Source organism: Dermochelys coriacea, chromosome 21 (assembly GCF_009764565.3).
Source record: "Dermochelys coriacea isolate rDerCor1 chromosome 21, rDerCor1.pri.v4, whole genome shotgun sequence".
Classification (NCBI taxonomy): Eukaryota; Metazoa; Chordata; order Testudines; family Dermochelyidae; genus Dermochelys; species Dermochelys coriacea.
Window position 1 is genome coordinate 17,093,745 of NC_050088.1, and position 16,424 is coordinate 17,110,168.

General features: G+C 53.3%; 1 protein-coding gene across 2 annotated transcripts; it reads left to right on the plus strand.

Annotated features, from left to right (window-relative positions):
• Nucleotides 1–217: 217 nt before the first annotated feature.
• SYPL2 (synaptophysin like 2) lies at nucleotides 218–15,915 on the plus strand. Of its 2 annotated transcripts, XM_038380291.2 has the most exons (6): nucleotides 336–896; nucleotides 997–1,068; nucleotides 5,984–6,108; nucleotides 10,422–10,623; nucleotides 11,533–11,724; nucleotides 12,554–15,915. In XM_038380291.2, exons 1-6 carry the CDS (start codon nucleotides 849–851, stop codon nucleotides 12,680–12,682), a joined length of 768 nt encoding a protein of 255 aa, XP_038236219.1. In that variant the 5' UTR covers nucleotides 336–848; the 3' UTR covers nucleotides 12,683–15,915. The 2 variants fall into 2 exon arrangements, with proteins under 2 accessions (XP_038236218.1, XP_038236219.1); XM_038380290.1 differs by lacking the exons at nucleotides 336–896; nucleotides 5,984–6,108 and adding an exon at nucleotides 218–270.
• The last annotated feature ends 509 nt before the right edge of the window (nucleotides 15,916–16,424 follow it).

Here is a 16,424-nt window from a genome sequence, read left to right on the forward strand (position 1 = left end):
TCATGTTCTCTGTGTGTGTATATCAATCTCTCCTCTGTATTTTCCACCAAGTGCGTCCGATGAAGTGAGCTGTAGCTCACGAAAGCTTATGCTGAAATAAATTTGTTAGTCTCCAAGGTGCCACAAGTCCTCCTTTTCTTTTTGACCGTGAACAGTGGGGGAGCGCTGGCGACCCTCCCCCGGAACTTCGAAGGGCTCCGACCGCAATGGCGGGCATGGAGCGGGCAGATAGATGAGAGACACAGGAAAGGGGGGAAGTGCTGCTAGCTGGTATGTGTTAACTGAGAATGAGTGTTCCCCAGCACGGGGGGGGGTGCACAAGGGGCTTGGAGGCGACGAATGCTCCTGCATAGCGCCTGGGGGCGGTGGGGAAACTTGACTCTGTGTTTGCTTTAGTGGCCAGCCCCCCGCAGAGGTGGGTAGGGCTAGAACCGCGGCGCTGCTGGGATCTAGTCTCCGCTAAATTCCCTAATCAATTAATTGTGCAGTAGAGAAAATGGTTCATCCTAGCGCATGGGTTCGTGCCTGTCCCGGGTTTTCATCGGGGGGGGGAATTTAGGGCGAGGGTCCCCCCCCGGCGTGCGGGAGAGGCAGCCCCAGCCCGGCGCTGGCCCAGCCCCTCGGGCAGGGGGCGGAGGGGCAGGCGGGGGCTGGGTTTCGGTCTCCACGTGACTGCGCGAAGTTTCGCTGCGAGTTTGACAGAAGTTTTGAATCGCGGGTTTGTGCAGCCGCCAGGGCGAAGCGCGGGAGGCGGCGGCGGCAGCAGCAGCAGCGCCCCCCCGGCCAGCCCCCTCCGCGCCTGGGCTGCCCCCAGCCCGGCTCCCCGCAGCCGCAGCCGCCGCCCGGACATGTCCGAGCCCACCGCCGCGGCCGGCCGCAAGGAGCCCGGGCAGCAGGTACCGCCCCCGCCCTCTCCCTCTCCTGCCCCTTCTCTGCGCTCCCCCGCTGCTCCGGGGCTTGGCTGACCGTGGCTCCCCGCCCTTCTCTCCCCTGCAGGGCCGGCGGCTCTTCGGGCTGCGCTGGGGCCGCCTGGAGGAGCCCCTGGGCTTCGTTAAGGTGCTGCAGTGGGTGAGTTTGCTACGGAGGCTCTTTCTATTTTGGTACCAGTAAGTGACGTTCCTGCAAAGCAACGCAGCGCCGGCTGGCTGCGGGGGGGCGGCTCTTTCTGGGGGGCGAGTTCTTGGTGAGTGGGGTAGGGGTAGGGTTAGAGGAGGAAAGGGTCTGCTCCTTGAAGTCTTTGAACCATGATTTAAGGACTTCAATAGCTCAGACATGGGTGAGGTTTTTCACAGGAGTGGGTGGGTGAGATTCTGTGGCCTGCGCTGTGCAGGAGGTCGGACTAGATGATCAGAATGGTCCCTTCTGACCTTAGTATCTATGAATCTATGAGCTGGGGATGCGGTGCCCCTCCCAGGCAGCCCCTCTGTGTGCAAGGAAGGCCTCCGTTTATGGGGCGGGGTACGGGAACTGGCCTTAGCCCTGCTCAGGTTTCACTGGGGGGAAAGCTGGCTGCAGTGGTTTAACCTTTCCAGAGCTCTGATGCTGCACATACCAGGCCTCGGTGGGTCCCTGAGCTCACTGAACTCTCCTCTTCCGCCTCCCGCGGGAGAGTTTGGAGTCCTGCACTTATTTGGACCCCAGTACTTGGGGCTGAGTGTGTGGGAAACCTTCCTCTCTCAGAAAAGATCTGTTGTAGAACAGCCTTCTGCCCTCTTCTGATCACTGAATCAGGTGGTAATAGCTGGAGTTGTCTGCTACCGCAGGGTTGGAAGTGTGTTCCCAGGGCAAAGTTACCATTGTTTGATAGTTGGAGTCAGTCTCCACTCTGCCTGTGTGCATTGTCCAAAGAGCTTTACATGTACTGACCCTGCCTGTCTAGGGCGGGCTGCTGGGAGCCAGGACTCCTAGGTTCTATTCCTACTGACTCTCATGGAACCCTGGGCAAGTCATTTCACCCTCCTGAGCCTCAGCATACCCATCCATAAAACGAAGATACGCACCCCCCTTCTCAGCAGTGTTTCACCAAGGCCATTGTGAAACAGGCCATAGAAGAATGTAGCGTTGGTGTTCTGAATAACACCAATTATCATTTCTTATGTTGGCAAAGGTAACTTTAAAAGGCCTTCTGTCTGAATAAGGAACCGCAGCACTAGCTAGCATATCTCATGGCACATCAAGGGTGCTGCATTTGTTTCATGCCTCCATGTGGTGACGGAACTGTTCAGCATGTGTTCGTGCTGTGCAGGTCACACTCTTGATCTGCCAGGATCCAGGGAGCCTGTACTTAGTATATGGTGTGCCATGTATGCAGCATTCAGCTCCTCTATAGCACTCTTTATCCGGAAATCACGTCACAAAGGTAGAGGAGTGTCATGGCCCCTGTTTTACAGCTGGAGAGTGAAGCAGACAGGGGAGGTGATTTGCACAAGGTCACTGGCAGGAATAGACACACATTGCTTGTCCCACCTCACATCCCAGCCCCTCACCCACACAGCCTGAGAAGCTGGCTTTGGGTGCACACCTCTAGGCCGACATCCCTCTGTTTTTGGGAGTCTAACCTGAGATACCGGGAGTCGGATTTTCAGAGATGCTGAGTGTCTGCAGTCCTGACTAAAGTCAATGGGAGCTGCTGGTGCACAGCACCTCTGAAAATTCAACGTATCCCAAGTCAAACACCCCAAAATAGAGGCATCCAAAATCAGTGGCCGGTCTCACAAACAGCCTCGCTTCTCGCTTAGTCAGACCTGAGAGGTGCTGAGTACACATTGGAATGGAAAGTGCTTCAGCATGCTGCAGGATCAGGCCCTCCAACCAGTAGTAGCAAAAGGGTATAAATCCTGGGGAGGGAAAGAAATGATACAGGGCAGTTCGAAGGGACATAACTAGGAGGGACACTGAACAAAGAAACTTGAGCTGAATGCAGGAAAACAAGGGGTAACAAAGGCAAAGATCCTCAAAGGTATTTACACTGTCAGTGGAAGTTAGGAGCCTAAATACCTTTGAGCATCTGGGTCAGAGTTCTTTATGGTATAGAGTCTCAAGTAAAATGGTGGGAGACGCATTGCTTTAATCATTTAAAATTAGGCTGGGCAAAGTACTTGGGAATATACAATACAGAACAGTCCCGCGCTGGCTGAGAATGGACAAGGCGACATAAGACGACCTCTGCCCCGACTGCTGTGATTCTCTGCCTGTTCTGTTCAGGATTTGGTTACATAGATCTGTCCTTTATCGATGAAGTGCGAACCCCTCAGTCTATTCAGCCTACATGTTCATTCTCTCTCTTGTACACACGCAAACAGAGAGTTGTTTTTTCTTCCTGTCACTTGTGGGAGCCAGAGTTCAGGGTGCATGAACTTAACCAGAGCTGAGTGTTTCTGCATGAGTTACCAGAAAACTATTCAGAAGCCACATTCATCTCCCTCTGCCAGTGGAAGAGAGAGAGAAATTCAACTCAGAACCAAGAACAGGAAATGTCATTTGAGACTCATAACCATTTCCTGCATGGATGAATTACACTCTCATTACAGGTGGGGGAGGCAAAGAAAACAAGACATCAGTTTATTGGTCCTGTAATTGAAAACTGATTTTGGTTTAGAGGCATAAAGGCCCTTGAGCATCATCAGTCCCAGAAAGTGAATTAAAAGTTGATTCAAAGGAAAAAGATCCTACCGGGGGCTCAGGCCCTCAGCTTCACGGTTGTGAGAGAGACATATTGGGCTGCATTTTGCAATGAGGCAGGAAGTTTGAGGTTCTTGTGAAAACACAGATTTTTCTTTTAATGAAATCTCTGCTTCTGCCCACGCCACCTGCCCAAATGTCTCCGCATCAGCCGTTCTGGAAACACCAGCTTCTTTGGGAGGTTTCTGAACTGCTGATTCTGGGCTTTAGGGGGACAGGTGGCCCTGCGGCAAAATTCTTCCAAAGATACCAAGGAGCCTGCTCACCCATCCACATGGGCAGGTAATCCCCACTGAGGCAGGGGCGGGGAAGAAGCGTGTGCAGCTCTAGGTCTCGTGGGACACCATCCAGGTCCCTTATCTGCCTCTGGCAGTTCCCTTCCACACACCCCCATCCATTGTGCACCTCCCTCTGCCAAGTGAGGGCAGAGAGCCTCCAGAGTGCATACAAGCTAGCCAGCTCACCAGGGGTTAGTGAGCAATGTGGGGAAGGGAGCCAGTAAGAAGAGATCTCTGGTATGGCGCCTGGCCAGCCTGTGTTGCTGGCACAGATGGGCAGGGATGGCAGAGAGGAGCTCAGCGGGGAGGAAGAATCCCTGAGAGCGTGGGCTGTCTATCAGCTGCGCTGGACGGTTACTAGTGCTGTCAGCTGTTCGGTGGTGGGGATTAGGCCCCATGGAGCCCTGACAGGAAGCGCTGGGGTGACAGGTCTCTGGAATGGGGAAGCTTAATGAGCCAGCGACGTACTCACTGCCTTGTGTGCTCAGGTGTCCTGGTGCCGTGCTGCAGTCAGTGGGGGCTGTCTGCCCGTGTGGCTCAGTGTATCCTTTGTGAGCAGAGTCCCGGGTGCCATGGTGTGCCCCAGAGAGAGGCATCAGCCCCATTGTCTCCAGCACTGGGACAGCTCTTGCTGTCTTTAAGCCATGATGCCTGTGTCAGTCCCTGCAGCTATGCTCTGCCCTTACCTACTGGTTTCTTAGCTGCTAGTAGTTGGAGGTGGGTGTGGTGCAAAGCAGACATGAATGCTGTGTAAATACCTCTGCCAACCTGGCATGTTGTCCATTAGGATATCTTCCTGTGCTGACCCCCCTCAGCGCCAGAACCTGCAAAAGGCCTTGTTTGAAAGGAGAGTTATGGGAATCATAACAGCAGTGCTGTTGTTCCCTTCCCTGGCTGGTGCAGATGGGAGGTGGTGGTGTCTGTTAGAGCAGGGTCAGTGAGTTAAGACACTGGGGTTCTATTCCCAGCACTGTTATTACTGCCTTTGTGCCCCTGGGCAAGTCACTTCCCTGCTCTGGACCTTATCTCTGCCTTCAGTAGGAATCAATGGGCCAGCTCCGCAGTTGCTGTAAACTGATGTAGCTCTGCTGAAGTCAGAGCACCAGTCTGGGGGCACATACTAGTGACGGGAACGTGCATCCTGAGAGAGGTTGTAGTCTCTGATCGCACCTCTTTGTCCCAGCACATTGGTCCCTGCAAAAGTGTCTGGCTCTCTCTGAGGAAGGTATGTGCTTAGTTTGTATGCAACATAGCAAGTAAAATCCCAACCAACTGAACTGGGAAGAGAGGCTGGCTAAGAGGATTGCTGGGATCTAGAGAACTTTCACTGCTAGGCTGCCAGCTTGGCCAGCTCCCGGTCAGGAGAGCAGCGACTGAGAGCTCTGGTGATGACTCTCCACTGGTGGTCTCAGTCCAGTTCCATATCACAAAATCTCTATCCCCGTTGGCACTGACTGGCCCCCTTACTTGGCTGTAGCCAAAATGGACTACGGAGACTGCTTCCATCTCTCTCTGGGTCATAGCACTAACGGGTCTTCTGTGAGGAAGAGATTGACTCCAGCTCCGCTTCTTCCTCCCCTTGGCTTGCTGCTCAGGGGAGTGCTCTAAGAGCGGTTGCTTGGGAGACAGGGGTGATCTGGAGCCCTGGGTTCTGTTTCTCCATGTTCTGCTTGTGTCGGCCTCTTCTGATTTCTTGGTACAAATGTTATCACTCAAGGAAAAGACCTTGCTGACTGGGTTTTCTGCTGGGTCCTTGCACCGGGTGACAGGGATGTCATATGACCATGGCACTACATTGCAACTGCTGAGGATGTTGCCTTGATTATGATGTATGGATGCGCCATTGTTATATTGTGATTTCCCCAACTAAACTCAGGACTATTTACCTATGATCACCGGGGCTATCTTGTAAATTTCAGGAGGCGCGGTGAACCCAGAAGAGCTACCTGCTAGCGCCTGTTGCTAGTTCACTGTCACCAGCTGGAGTCCCCCTGACTTCAAAACCTTTTGCTTTTCTCTTCCAGCTCTTTGCCATTTTTGCCTTCGGCTCCTGTGGCTCTTTCAGTGGGGAGACAGGGGCTACCGTAAAATGCAATGATGACCTGAAAGAGATGACCGCCATCTCTGTCCAGTTCGGATACCCTTTCAGGTAACATGGGACCTTGCTGGGCACTTACCCAGAGGATGCTTCCTCTCCAGAGTTACATGCCACTGGAGATGGTAATTAATCCATCAGAATAGACAGACTGGCCTGACACCAATGCTTGACTCAATGGAGAGATGTCTGTGAAGGGACCAGAACCCTGGAGATGGAATACCCAAGGGAGAGCCAGTCCATTATGAACAGATCTGTTCTGATCCCTTTAGCTCTCCGTCCAAGAGAGCATTTCAAACACAGACCCCAGAGCATAGGAAGCCCTTTGCCCAAGACAAGCTAGGGAGGCTGTATGGCTGAGGTGAAACCTTTTGGACATCTTCAGGTTGCATTATATGGGTGAATGCATGAATAGACCCGGTGTCAGTTCCCACAAGAGAAGAATTTGTGCCACTATTATCTGAGACAAATAGCGTAGCAAAGCTTCAAAGAATGACTAGGTATTTGTATGAATAAGAGCAGCACCTTCAGTTGTAGGTTTCAGAGTAGCAGCCGTGTTAGTCTGTATTCGCAAAAAGAAAAGGAGTACTTGTGGCACCTTAGAGACTAACAAATTTAGCTCTGATAATACTGGAAGGGCTTTTAGTCCTCATGGTTCAGGGCACATGCTGATCACCAGCTGGGTCAGGAAGAAATTCATCTTCCCCCTGCCCTGCCCCCCAGTACGGCATTTAAAGCCAGGTATTTTTCTTAAAGCATCTTGCGCTGGTCACTGTTAAGAGATGAGATGCTGGTCTAGATAGATAAACCATTGATCTGTTCAGTCAAGCAGTTTCTCTGCTCAATTCTCTGTAGGTTGGAGGGCTCAGTGATCCTTTTAATCAGCTAATGTGGGTGTATGGAGAAAACCATCATAATTCAGAGGTGACTACTTTAACTCCTTGTGGCTCACAGGTATCAATGTCACAGCTGTGAATTCTGAGTGCTATGCTATGGGCTGGCTGCATGCCTGACCCTCTCTCTGGTGTCTCTGAATGAGCCCCTTCAGGAGTCAGGCCTCATGCCTTTACGTCCCTGGGGGTGGAATCACATGATTCTCTCACTCTTAGACTGGACCCTGTGCTTCAGCACCTTGTGTATCTACTGTACTTACCCCGACAGGTCCGAGTGGGTTCAGCACCACCCTTCGGGAACTTGTGAGCAGTGGTTAGTACAAATAACCAGAGAGCCTTCTTACTCCAAAGCATTGTTCAGCCATTGTTCAGTAGGCGCCAGGCATAACATGAGAGAGGGATTAAACAAGAAACCGTCTGCACTCAGCTGCAATGGATCTGTTATACTCCCATCATACTTTGCATCAGCACCTGCTGTGGGCTCATGTGTGGGCACACCCCCTAGGAAGCCTAGAAGGCCTGATTTCTTCAGTTCCCCCAAATGGGTGTCTGTGTCTATCTGCCCCTCCCTGACAAGGCGGAGAGAGACTTTTTAACTGTTTGAGAGAAGCAGCCATGTTAGTCTGTATTCGCAAAAAGAAAAGGAGTACTTGTGGCACCTTAGAGACTAACAAATTTATTTGAGCATAGTCTCTAAGGTGCCACAAGTACTCCTTTTCTTTTAACTGTTTTGGTTTCTGTTTCATTGGTTGGCTCCCAGTACTGGCAGAACAAGTCTTGTAACTTGTCTGGAGCCTGGAAATAGCAACTTCACAGTGAATAGCTCAGGCATCCTCTTTTAATGACTGGCTGGTTGCTTATCTGTAGCTATTGTGTTGCCTTCCTACCTTTTCCTAGTCAGTCCTACTATTAAACTAAACCAATTCGTACAGAGACAACAACCCACCATAGACAAAAACCAGGTCAAATACAGTGTTCATAAATCATCACCCGCTCCTCCCCCCATCCTGCACAGCTGTTCCTTTACTCCCTTGGCTGCAAACTTGCAAAAGGGGCAGCTAGCCTTGGAAAATATACCTGTCACCTGTTTGGAGGTGCGGTAGGGAGAGGGAATATACTGCAGGATCCGTCACCCCCATTCCTGACCGCTGCTGAGGTCAGGAGGCAGGTTACTGCAGACTTCAGCTCATGTTTCAGGTATAGGCCTTTGCTGGAAGCAGGGTACTGGCATTGATGAGCCAATGGTCTGTTCCATTATGGCCGGCATTCGTTAATCCTCAGCCACCCCAAAGCCAGAAAGGTTTGTCAAGCAGTAAGGAAGTCAAAGTGAGCACGGAATAGCCCCGTTTGTTACAGATCAGCAAAAAGGCCTCTTGGGCGAGCAGAAAAGAGGCCAGAATTAGATTGAAATCCAGCCTGTGAAGCTAAACTTATGAAAAGTGTGAACATGGCTATATCTATCCACACATCTTGGCCTGCCTGCCAACATCTGATATCTATAAATAGAGGCACACCTCTGATCTCCACTGAAATGCATCTGCTAGGAGCACTGCTAGGAGGCTCAGAGAGGGGAGAAATGGAGAACTGTGCTACTGAAATAACAGGGACTGTCCCAGCTCAATAGGGACAGTTGGCAAGAAGGCCTTGGGCCATACCTCAGTTCCTTCTTAACAAGTGCTCTCACCATCAGAGCTCCTTTAGGGACCTCCAACCTATGCAAGACTCCTGCCGAGTTCCCTACACAAGATGGAACAGTATAGCTCTCATCCCAGTCTGCTAAGGGCGCGTCACCAAACTCACACCCTGAGATGATGAACACAGGGAGAGTTTTAAGCATCTAGTGAACTTGTCCCCCATTTGATGGTCCCTGTTTGCTTGATACATTTCACCAAATGGAAAGCAGGCTGCTCTGTTTCACTGTGTAGGTCAGGTCCTCATCCTGCATGCTGATGTACATGGGACGAGCTCAGTGGAGCATTTTCCATTTAGACCTGCTCTGACCTGACCCTTACTTTCTGCTCAGTTTCCAGCTGTAGTTCTGGGGTACTAGCCTGGTGCTGTTGTATTCAGCTGCATGAGAGTGCAGGGGGAGAGTCAGGTCAAAGAGAAAATCCCTCTTTTCCTTTAAAGTCAAATTCAGTGGGAGGGGTGATTGGGCCAGAAAGTTTTTTCACCCTCGGTGGCTGTGTCATATTCAGCATCGGAAGGTGGTGATGGAAAGCTTGACTGCCAGGGACAAAGGAGAGCTCACTGCCCCGGGCACGGTGCAGGCTAATCAGAGCATACAGAATTGGAATGCTGGTGCCATCTGATGGCTCTTAGCAGCCTCTGTGAAATGAGTGGGTGGGTGTCATACCAGAACTGAAGTGACAAGTCACAAAATCCTTTCTAAAAAAGAAAAGGAGTACTTGTGGCACCTGAGAGATTAACGAATTTATTTGAGCATAAGCTTTCGTGAGCTACAGCTCACTTCATCTGCATGCATCCGATGAAGTGAGCTGTAGCTCATAAAAGCTTATGCTCAAATAAATGTGTTAGTCTCTAAGGTGCCACAAGTCCTCCTTTTCTTTTTGCGGATACAGACTAACACGGCTGCTACTCTAAAATCCTTTCTGTTACTGGCATGAATCGGCTCCACTGCTGGCAGCCTTAGCAGAGAGGTGGTTGAATACCATGGTGACGGTCAACCTTGTGGAAACCCAGATAGGCAGAGTGGCCAAGGATTAACTGCTGTGGAATCTGAACTCACACTCCTAGAGAGTGTCTACACTAGCAAATCAAGGGGTAGTGCTGTTCCAGTGTAAGAGCAAGTGTAGACCAGACACCAGCATTTATACAGCCGGGGCAGGGCTACTGGTGTAGATCAAGCTGTAGAAGGGATGAGGCCCGTTGGCAGGCTGCAGTGTAGGGACCTTACCCTGCCACTGCCCGTGCTGTCCTTGCTCTGTGGATAACTCCCACCCATGACCCCACAGCCCCAAGACCACACTGTCAACCTCCTGCAGAGGCAGGCCAAGACAGCCGTCCATCTGTCCAGGAGGAGGAAACAGTCAGATGCATTTCCCTTCTCTGTGACTGTGGGGCCTTTTTCCAGGCCCTTGTCAGTTCACACAGCCAGGCAGGGTTCCTATGGGTGCCATCCTCTAGCTCCTTGGACTCCTCTGGGCAGCAGCTGCTCTGCGGGGTTCTCTGCTCAGTGTCCCCCTCTGCATCACTGGTTTTATCCCATGACCTGCACCCCCAATCCTGTTCTCTTGTCCCCCATACTCAGTCCACCATATCTGGGTTCCATGGCCCTCCCCATATCTGAGGGGGTGGGCCTTCCAAGGCTTCGCCCACCAATCCCAGCCTTCAGACAGGCTGGCTCTTTTTACCCGAGAGGATGGATGTAGGTCTCACCCCATTCTCTCTCCTGCACTGCGCCTTCTTCCCTGCTAAATGCGTCTTTCTCCCCACCCCTTTCTCTGTGGGCAGGTTATCCAGGATTCCCTTTGAGATGCCTGTCTGCGAGGGCAATGCCACTAAAAGGACTTTGCATCTCATGGGGGACTTCTCGGCCCCCTCCGAGTTCTTCGTGACCCTGGGAGTCTTCTCCTTCCTCTACAGCATGGCAGCCCTGGTGATCTACCTGCGATTTCACTCCCTTTACACAGAGAACAAGAGGCTTCCCTTTGCGGTGAGATCCCTGCCTTAGCCCCCTGGGCTAGGGTTTGTTTGGTGGCTCTTACAGCTGTGGGGCTTGCACTAAAGAATCTGTGGCACAGGGCTGGGAGTTAGGTCTCCTGGATCTGATTTCTGGCTCCGCCACTCATTCGGTATGGGACCTTGGGCAAGTTACTTCCCATTTCTCAGGAGGGGAAGTCAGAGGAGGCAGAGCTGAGCATCTGAGGGCTTCCCCCACCATTGAGCCATCATTCTGTCCCTGCACCCCTTTCCAGCCTGGGAGTTCTTTCCCTGTGGTGCTGTCATGCTGGCAATGTGAGGAGAGACAGAGCTGACCCATAGCAGGCAATCCCCCTAATCCCGGCCAGGGTCAGCAGCCAAGTGATTAAGCCTTCAGCTCTGAGTGCTCGGTGTGAAGGCTGAAGGCTGTTTCAGAGCCTGGGCTCACAGATGAAAGCTGAAGGCCCCGCACTGGGATGTAGCAGGATGTCTGTTTGGTGCCTGGGGCTTCAGGTCAAGAAAGGGAGGCGTTAGATGCAGGCAGCAAGGGCAGACTGAATCTGTGCAGTGCAAGCCAGGTGGTCCTAAACCCCTTTGCTTATGAAAGAACAGGGGAGTCGCATACATTGGGGGGAGGGGTTGGAACACTAGTGGGACCCTCCAGGGAATTTAGGGGCCTTTCTGGAGCATTGGGCCTAGATCTTTTGGAGTTTGCCCTAGTCCACCTGCCGGTGGGGCTGGGGCGGGGCTGGGGGGGCTGGTCCCTGGCAGGTGGAGTTGGGGGGCGGCATAGGCCAGGTGGGCTGGCGGTCCTGGAGCTACACAAGCGTTCCCATCTCCATGCCTGGGGCTGGGGAGAGTGAGAGGAGCCCTGCTGTACACCACACCGGAGCCAGCATGATGTTTCCTTCCCGCCCCCCAGGATTTCTGTGTGAGCGTCTCCTTCACCTTCTTCTGGCTGGTGGCGGCTGCAGCCTGGGGCAAAGGCCTGTCAGACGTGAAGGGGGCCACGCGGCCATCCAGTCTCATCGCCGCCATGTCCGTGTGCCATCTCAAACAGGCCGTGTGCAATGCTGGGGCCACGCCAGCCATGGGGCTGGCCAACATCTCCGTGGTAAGAACCCATGGTCAAGCCAGCGCCACAGCTGCGCACAAGCAAAGGAGGCAGGGGACCCCTTCAGCCAGATTTACACCTGGTGTAAATGCGCCATGCTCCATTGAAATGAACGGCCCATTTACACCAGCTCAGGATCTGGCTCACAAGCTGCAATGTCTGTGACCACAAAACTGGAGTAGAGCGCTGGTGGAGACGCCTCTTGGGCTGTGCCATGCCCTGGGTAGGGGTAGGGGAGTTATCAGCACTGGGGTTTCATTCAGGGACCATGAGCTGCTACTGACTTTGCTCCAGCACCCGGCTTTGTTAGCCAGAGATGGATCAGGCCCATCGACCTCTGTACATGGACTGTCTGTGCCTAGGGGAGATGGCCATGTGGTGCTGTAGTTTAACCAGTGCGCCAAGAGCAGTCAAGCTCCAGGAACTGCTCAGACACCCTAGTGTAAATGGCGCGTTGGGAGCTGTCTCTGTACTAAGTGCATTGCCCCGAGAGGCAGTCACTGGCAGTGGATGTGCGCGCTCGGAGTGACTTAGCTACTTCTTCAGGACCGGAACGGGGTCCAGGCAGCAGTTGAAGGGTTGAGGGGATTTTGCCAAGTCTGCTTGGCCTCTAGGCCTGGGGAGCTAAGGGCAGTTCTCCGTTGCCTCTAGCAGTAGGCAGCCTTGTATCCTTTGAGCCCCCAGCCACTGGGGGGCCATGCAGCAGAGCGCCGAGCCGTCCTGATTCCACCCGGGAGCGGGGTATGCACAGCTGGACGCACGCACGTGCCTGACGCTGTGAGTTCACTGATGGTGATTGTGCCCTTTGCTCTCTCTGACTCTCCCCTAGCTCTTTGGCTTCATCAATTTTATCCTGTGGGCTGGAAACTGCTGGTTTGTGTTTAAAGAGACCTCGTGGCACGCGCAGGCCACTAACAAGGAGAACTCTGCTGAACAGGGAGCCATCGACAAGCAATAAAGATCCTCTCTGCCCCCCCCCCAAGACCTCCTCCCACCCTGGACAGCCGGTACCTGGTCACATACATACCTTCATCCCCATGCTGTGGGACCGTGTCCATCGTCATGTTGGCAACCCTCCTGAGCATTCTGGGATGCCCATCTTTGAGTGACTGGCAGGCGGGAGTCCTGGCTCGGTCCCAGGTATACGTAACTTGTTGCAGACTCCAAGGGGCTATTATACAACTCGTGGTTCTGGTAGCAGGGTTTATTATTTTTGTTAATATGTGTAATTTATTTGTTTCTGTGTTCCTGGCCCCCCAGCCTACGGCTGTGTGGAATTGCTCTTCACAGCTACTGTGATGAGCCTAAACCAATCAGGAGTTTAGATGCCAGAGGATGGGGTGTGGAGTCACTTGCGGGTGAGAGTGGATGCACGGGAGAGACCTAAGACTGGGGCACTACAGGACCACAGAACACTCACTACTGCCCAAGCATGGAAACGCAGAGGCTGTCTCATACCTACCCCCTACTTGACTAGGAACAAGGGAGACAGACGAGGCAGAAAGGGAAGGTGGAGAATATGCTGTTTCTTGCTCCTGGGAGGAGAAGGCTGGTATATTTCTCCTCTTCCCTTCTGCCTGCAGCATTGTGTGTCTCCTGGAGGAAGCTGATGGTGGGTTTTCAGCTGCTCTTGAACTCCAATTTGGCTCAGAGGGAGACCATGCGTTAGGCCAGATAATCTAGTGTAGCAGCAGTTTGATAGAGGGGGTGTGATCCTGCCCTTGCTGGACAGTGCTCTAGGAGGGCTTTCCCAGATCTCACACACGGGCAGCCCGGGGGATAGGGAGTTCCTTACTCAGATCTCCAGCTCGTTCCACTTCCCAAGGCAGCCCTTTTAGCAGCTCTTGGTGTTTGTCCCCTCCCTGTCCTACAGCTGAGGAGCAGCCCCAGATTCCTCTGAAACCTTCTTATAAAACTTCCGAGTGTGTGTGAGTATCTGCTCCAATGGCTTCCTGAGGGGCAGCAGCAGATGACTGACCCTCTCCGGTGCCCTGAGCCAGAGAGCTTTGCTTGGCTTCTAGGAGACTTTTCTTGTAGCCGGAGGATCCACTGGCCTAGTTCATGACCCTAGACCCCAGGCGGAAGGACCCAGAGCTGAGATGTGCTGACATGGGCACAAGCAGAAGGGAAGCTTTGTCCAAACAGAGTGTTTAGTCATGGTCAGTGTCCTTCTTTGCAGTAGTAATACCGTCCCCTTACCCCACTGGCACTACACTAGCTGCTCCTACTAGTCCTGTCCCTGGAGCCCAGCAACACTGATTGGTCATGGAACCCCCAAACAGTACTGTCATCCCCCCGGCCACTGGGGCACTAGGCAGCTGGCCCCAAGCCTGTTGGCATTGTAACAGCTGCCCCCGCAAGGTGCTCTGTGCTCCTGGAGCCGCTGGACAGAATGGTAGCTTAGCATCCCAGGTCCCTAAGACAGCCCTGCTTTGTTCTCAGAGAAGGGACTTGTTCAGCAGCTGCTTTAGTGCCCTGAACTCTGTAAACCCCTCTGAGCTTCAGGGCATTGCTCTGCTGTGAAGGGGTTGTTGCCTTCCCTAGAAACAGGCGAGAGTTTTGGTTCAAGGGTCCGGGGAATCTAGGCTCCACGCTGACTCTTCTGGTCTTACTCTCTCCCTTTCCTCCCCCTGCCCGCACGATGGGGGTGCCTCCTTTCTGCTGAAGGAGAGATTGATATTAATGGTGCTTTGTTAGCTGGGGCCCGTCTGTTCAGCAAAGACCCAATTGCTGCATATTTGTACATTTCCCCTCCACGGCAGCCAGCCACTGGCCAGTTGTAGGGAGCCCTGTGGTGTCTCTGCCCCAGAACCACAGGGGACTGAGTCCCACAGGGCTGTGATGCCCCGTTCCCTGCAACACAGCCCCAGTGCCACATGCTGTGGTCCTCTTACGGTGGCCCTGGGATGCCCTGCAGGACAAAAGAATCAACCAATCTGTTCCTGGAGGGCTTCCCCCTCCCCACCCAGGCTTCCAGTCCAGCCGGCTCTGGGCCAACTTCTCTTATCCTTGCGTTCCTAGAGGTATAAACCCTCATGTTTCTTGGCATAAGCCACCACTAGCTGCCAAGGGTCAGGAAGAAGCTTCCCCTGTGGCCAGGCTATTCCATAATTGTCCAGTATGGGTTTTCTTGCACCTTCCTCTTAAGCAACGGATGCTGAAGACCAGATCCCAGACTAGGCGGACCACTGGTCTGATATGGAACGGCAATTCCTATGCTCCCATGGTGGCTCTGAGGGTATCAGGACAACCAACCCACCGAAGTGCCACCGCCGCATTTGGTTCCTTCTTCTTTGCCTGTGTCCCTGTTTGCTAATTTGGGGGGCTAGTCGAAGCCGATCCTCAGCTGCCAGGCTCCGTTACAGTCGGGAAGTGATGCTGTTTTATGCTAGCTGAGGGTCTGGCCTCTTTGGGGATAAGCCACCGCAGGGATCTGTGCTCCTCAGATCTTCCAAGAGTCTAGCGGCCAACTGAGCTGGCACCCATCCCTGCCGCAGCGGGAGGGTGGAATGGCCGGGTCTTTATTTTGCTTATCAGTGATTAGTAATAATGGCTCCAGAACCTGCGGGGAAAGAGAGAGCACTTCTTTGCATTTTGTAACCTCAGCCCTCATGGGGAAGCGGGGGCTGGGAACCATTTCTACTGTGAGGCATGTTGTGTTCTGTCTGTATTTATTTATTTGAAAGGGGAGAGAGAAAATAATACCTTTTTTCTTTTGCTTTGGTGCTAAGGTTGGCACCTGCCCCTTTGCCCAGTACTGGGAGCAGCTCCTATGCCAGGGACTTCTCCTCATTGGGCCCTGCCCCGTGACAGAGATCCTAGAGGAGGTGGCTCCTGGGGCTAGGTGGAGGGGGAAGGACCAACCTTAGCTGGTGCTGACTTTGTGTTTTCCTGGAGAATCTCTTGGCTGTGGGTGGAGGCAGGCCTGGTGCCAGCAAAGGGCCCTGAGTGTGTGTGACTCTGCAGGGAGCGGGGGGGAAGCAATTGCTCTTTAGCCCTTTTGGCCACTGTTAAAGCAACCGATTGCAGCAGGAGTTGAGAAGGGGACAGTGGCCCAATCCCGTGCTCTGCTGTGTGCGCTTGGCGCTGCCTGGCTGCTTCGGCCTCCCCAGCCCTGGATTACATTGCATGGTTTTCTGGTGCTTGTTGTTATGACTGAATAAAAAGTGCTGCGAGGGTTTGTTACCACAAGGTGCTGCTCCGGGCCGGTTTCCTTTGCATTCCCCACCCTTCTCCAACAGTCACTCTCTACCCTGCTTCCTCCCGGTCTGCGGGGCTCCTACAGCTGTCACGTGTGCAACCTGTGGTGGGCCTCCTCCTCAAGGGGCTTGTCTAGCTAGATAACAGCCTACTGTTACTGCCAGCAGATGCTCCCCTCGCTGGAGAGGTGCAGGCCTGTGCTGTTGGATCTGAGGGTCCTGGATGTTAGCCTGTGGCCCCCGTGTCTCCCAGAGTGGGGTGGAGCGCAGTGGCCATACGTCTGATGGGCCCTGCACTACTCCAGGGAAGGGGTGGGTATGCTGCCTGGCTGGCTGCCTCCCCTGCCCCAAGGGAACAAGCCTGCACTTACCTCCAGGGCAGGTGATTAGGTGACCTAAGACAGCTTTGCTATTTGTGTCATCTCTGACCAGCATCTCCCTGCCGACTCCACCACCTGTTCTATGGCCCACAGCATCCAGGCAGGGAGGGCATATCGTATG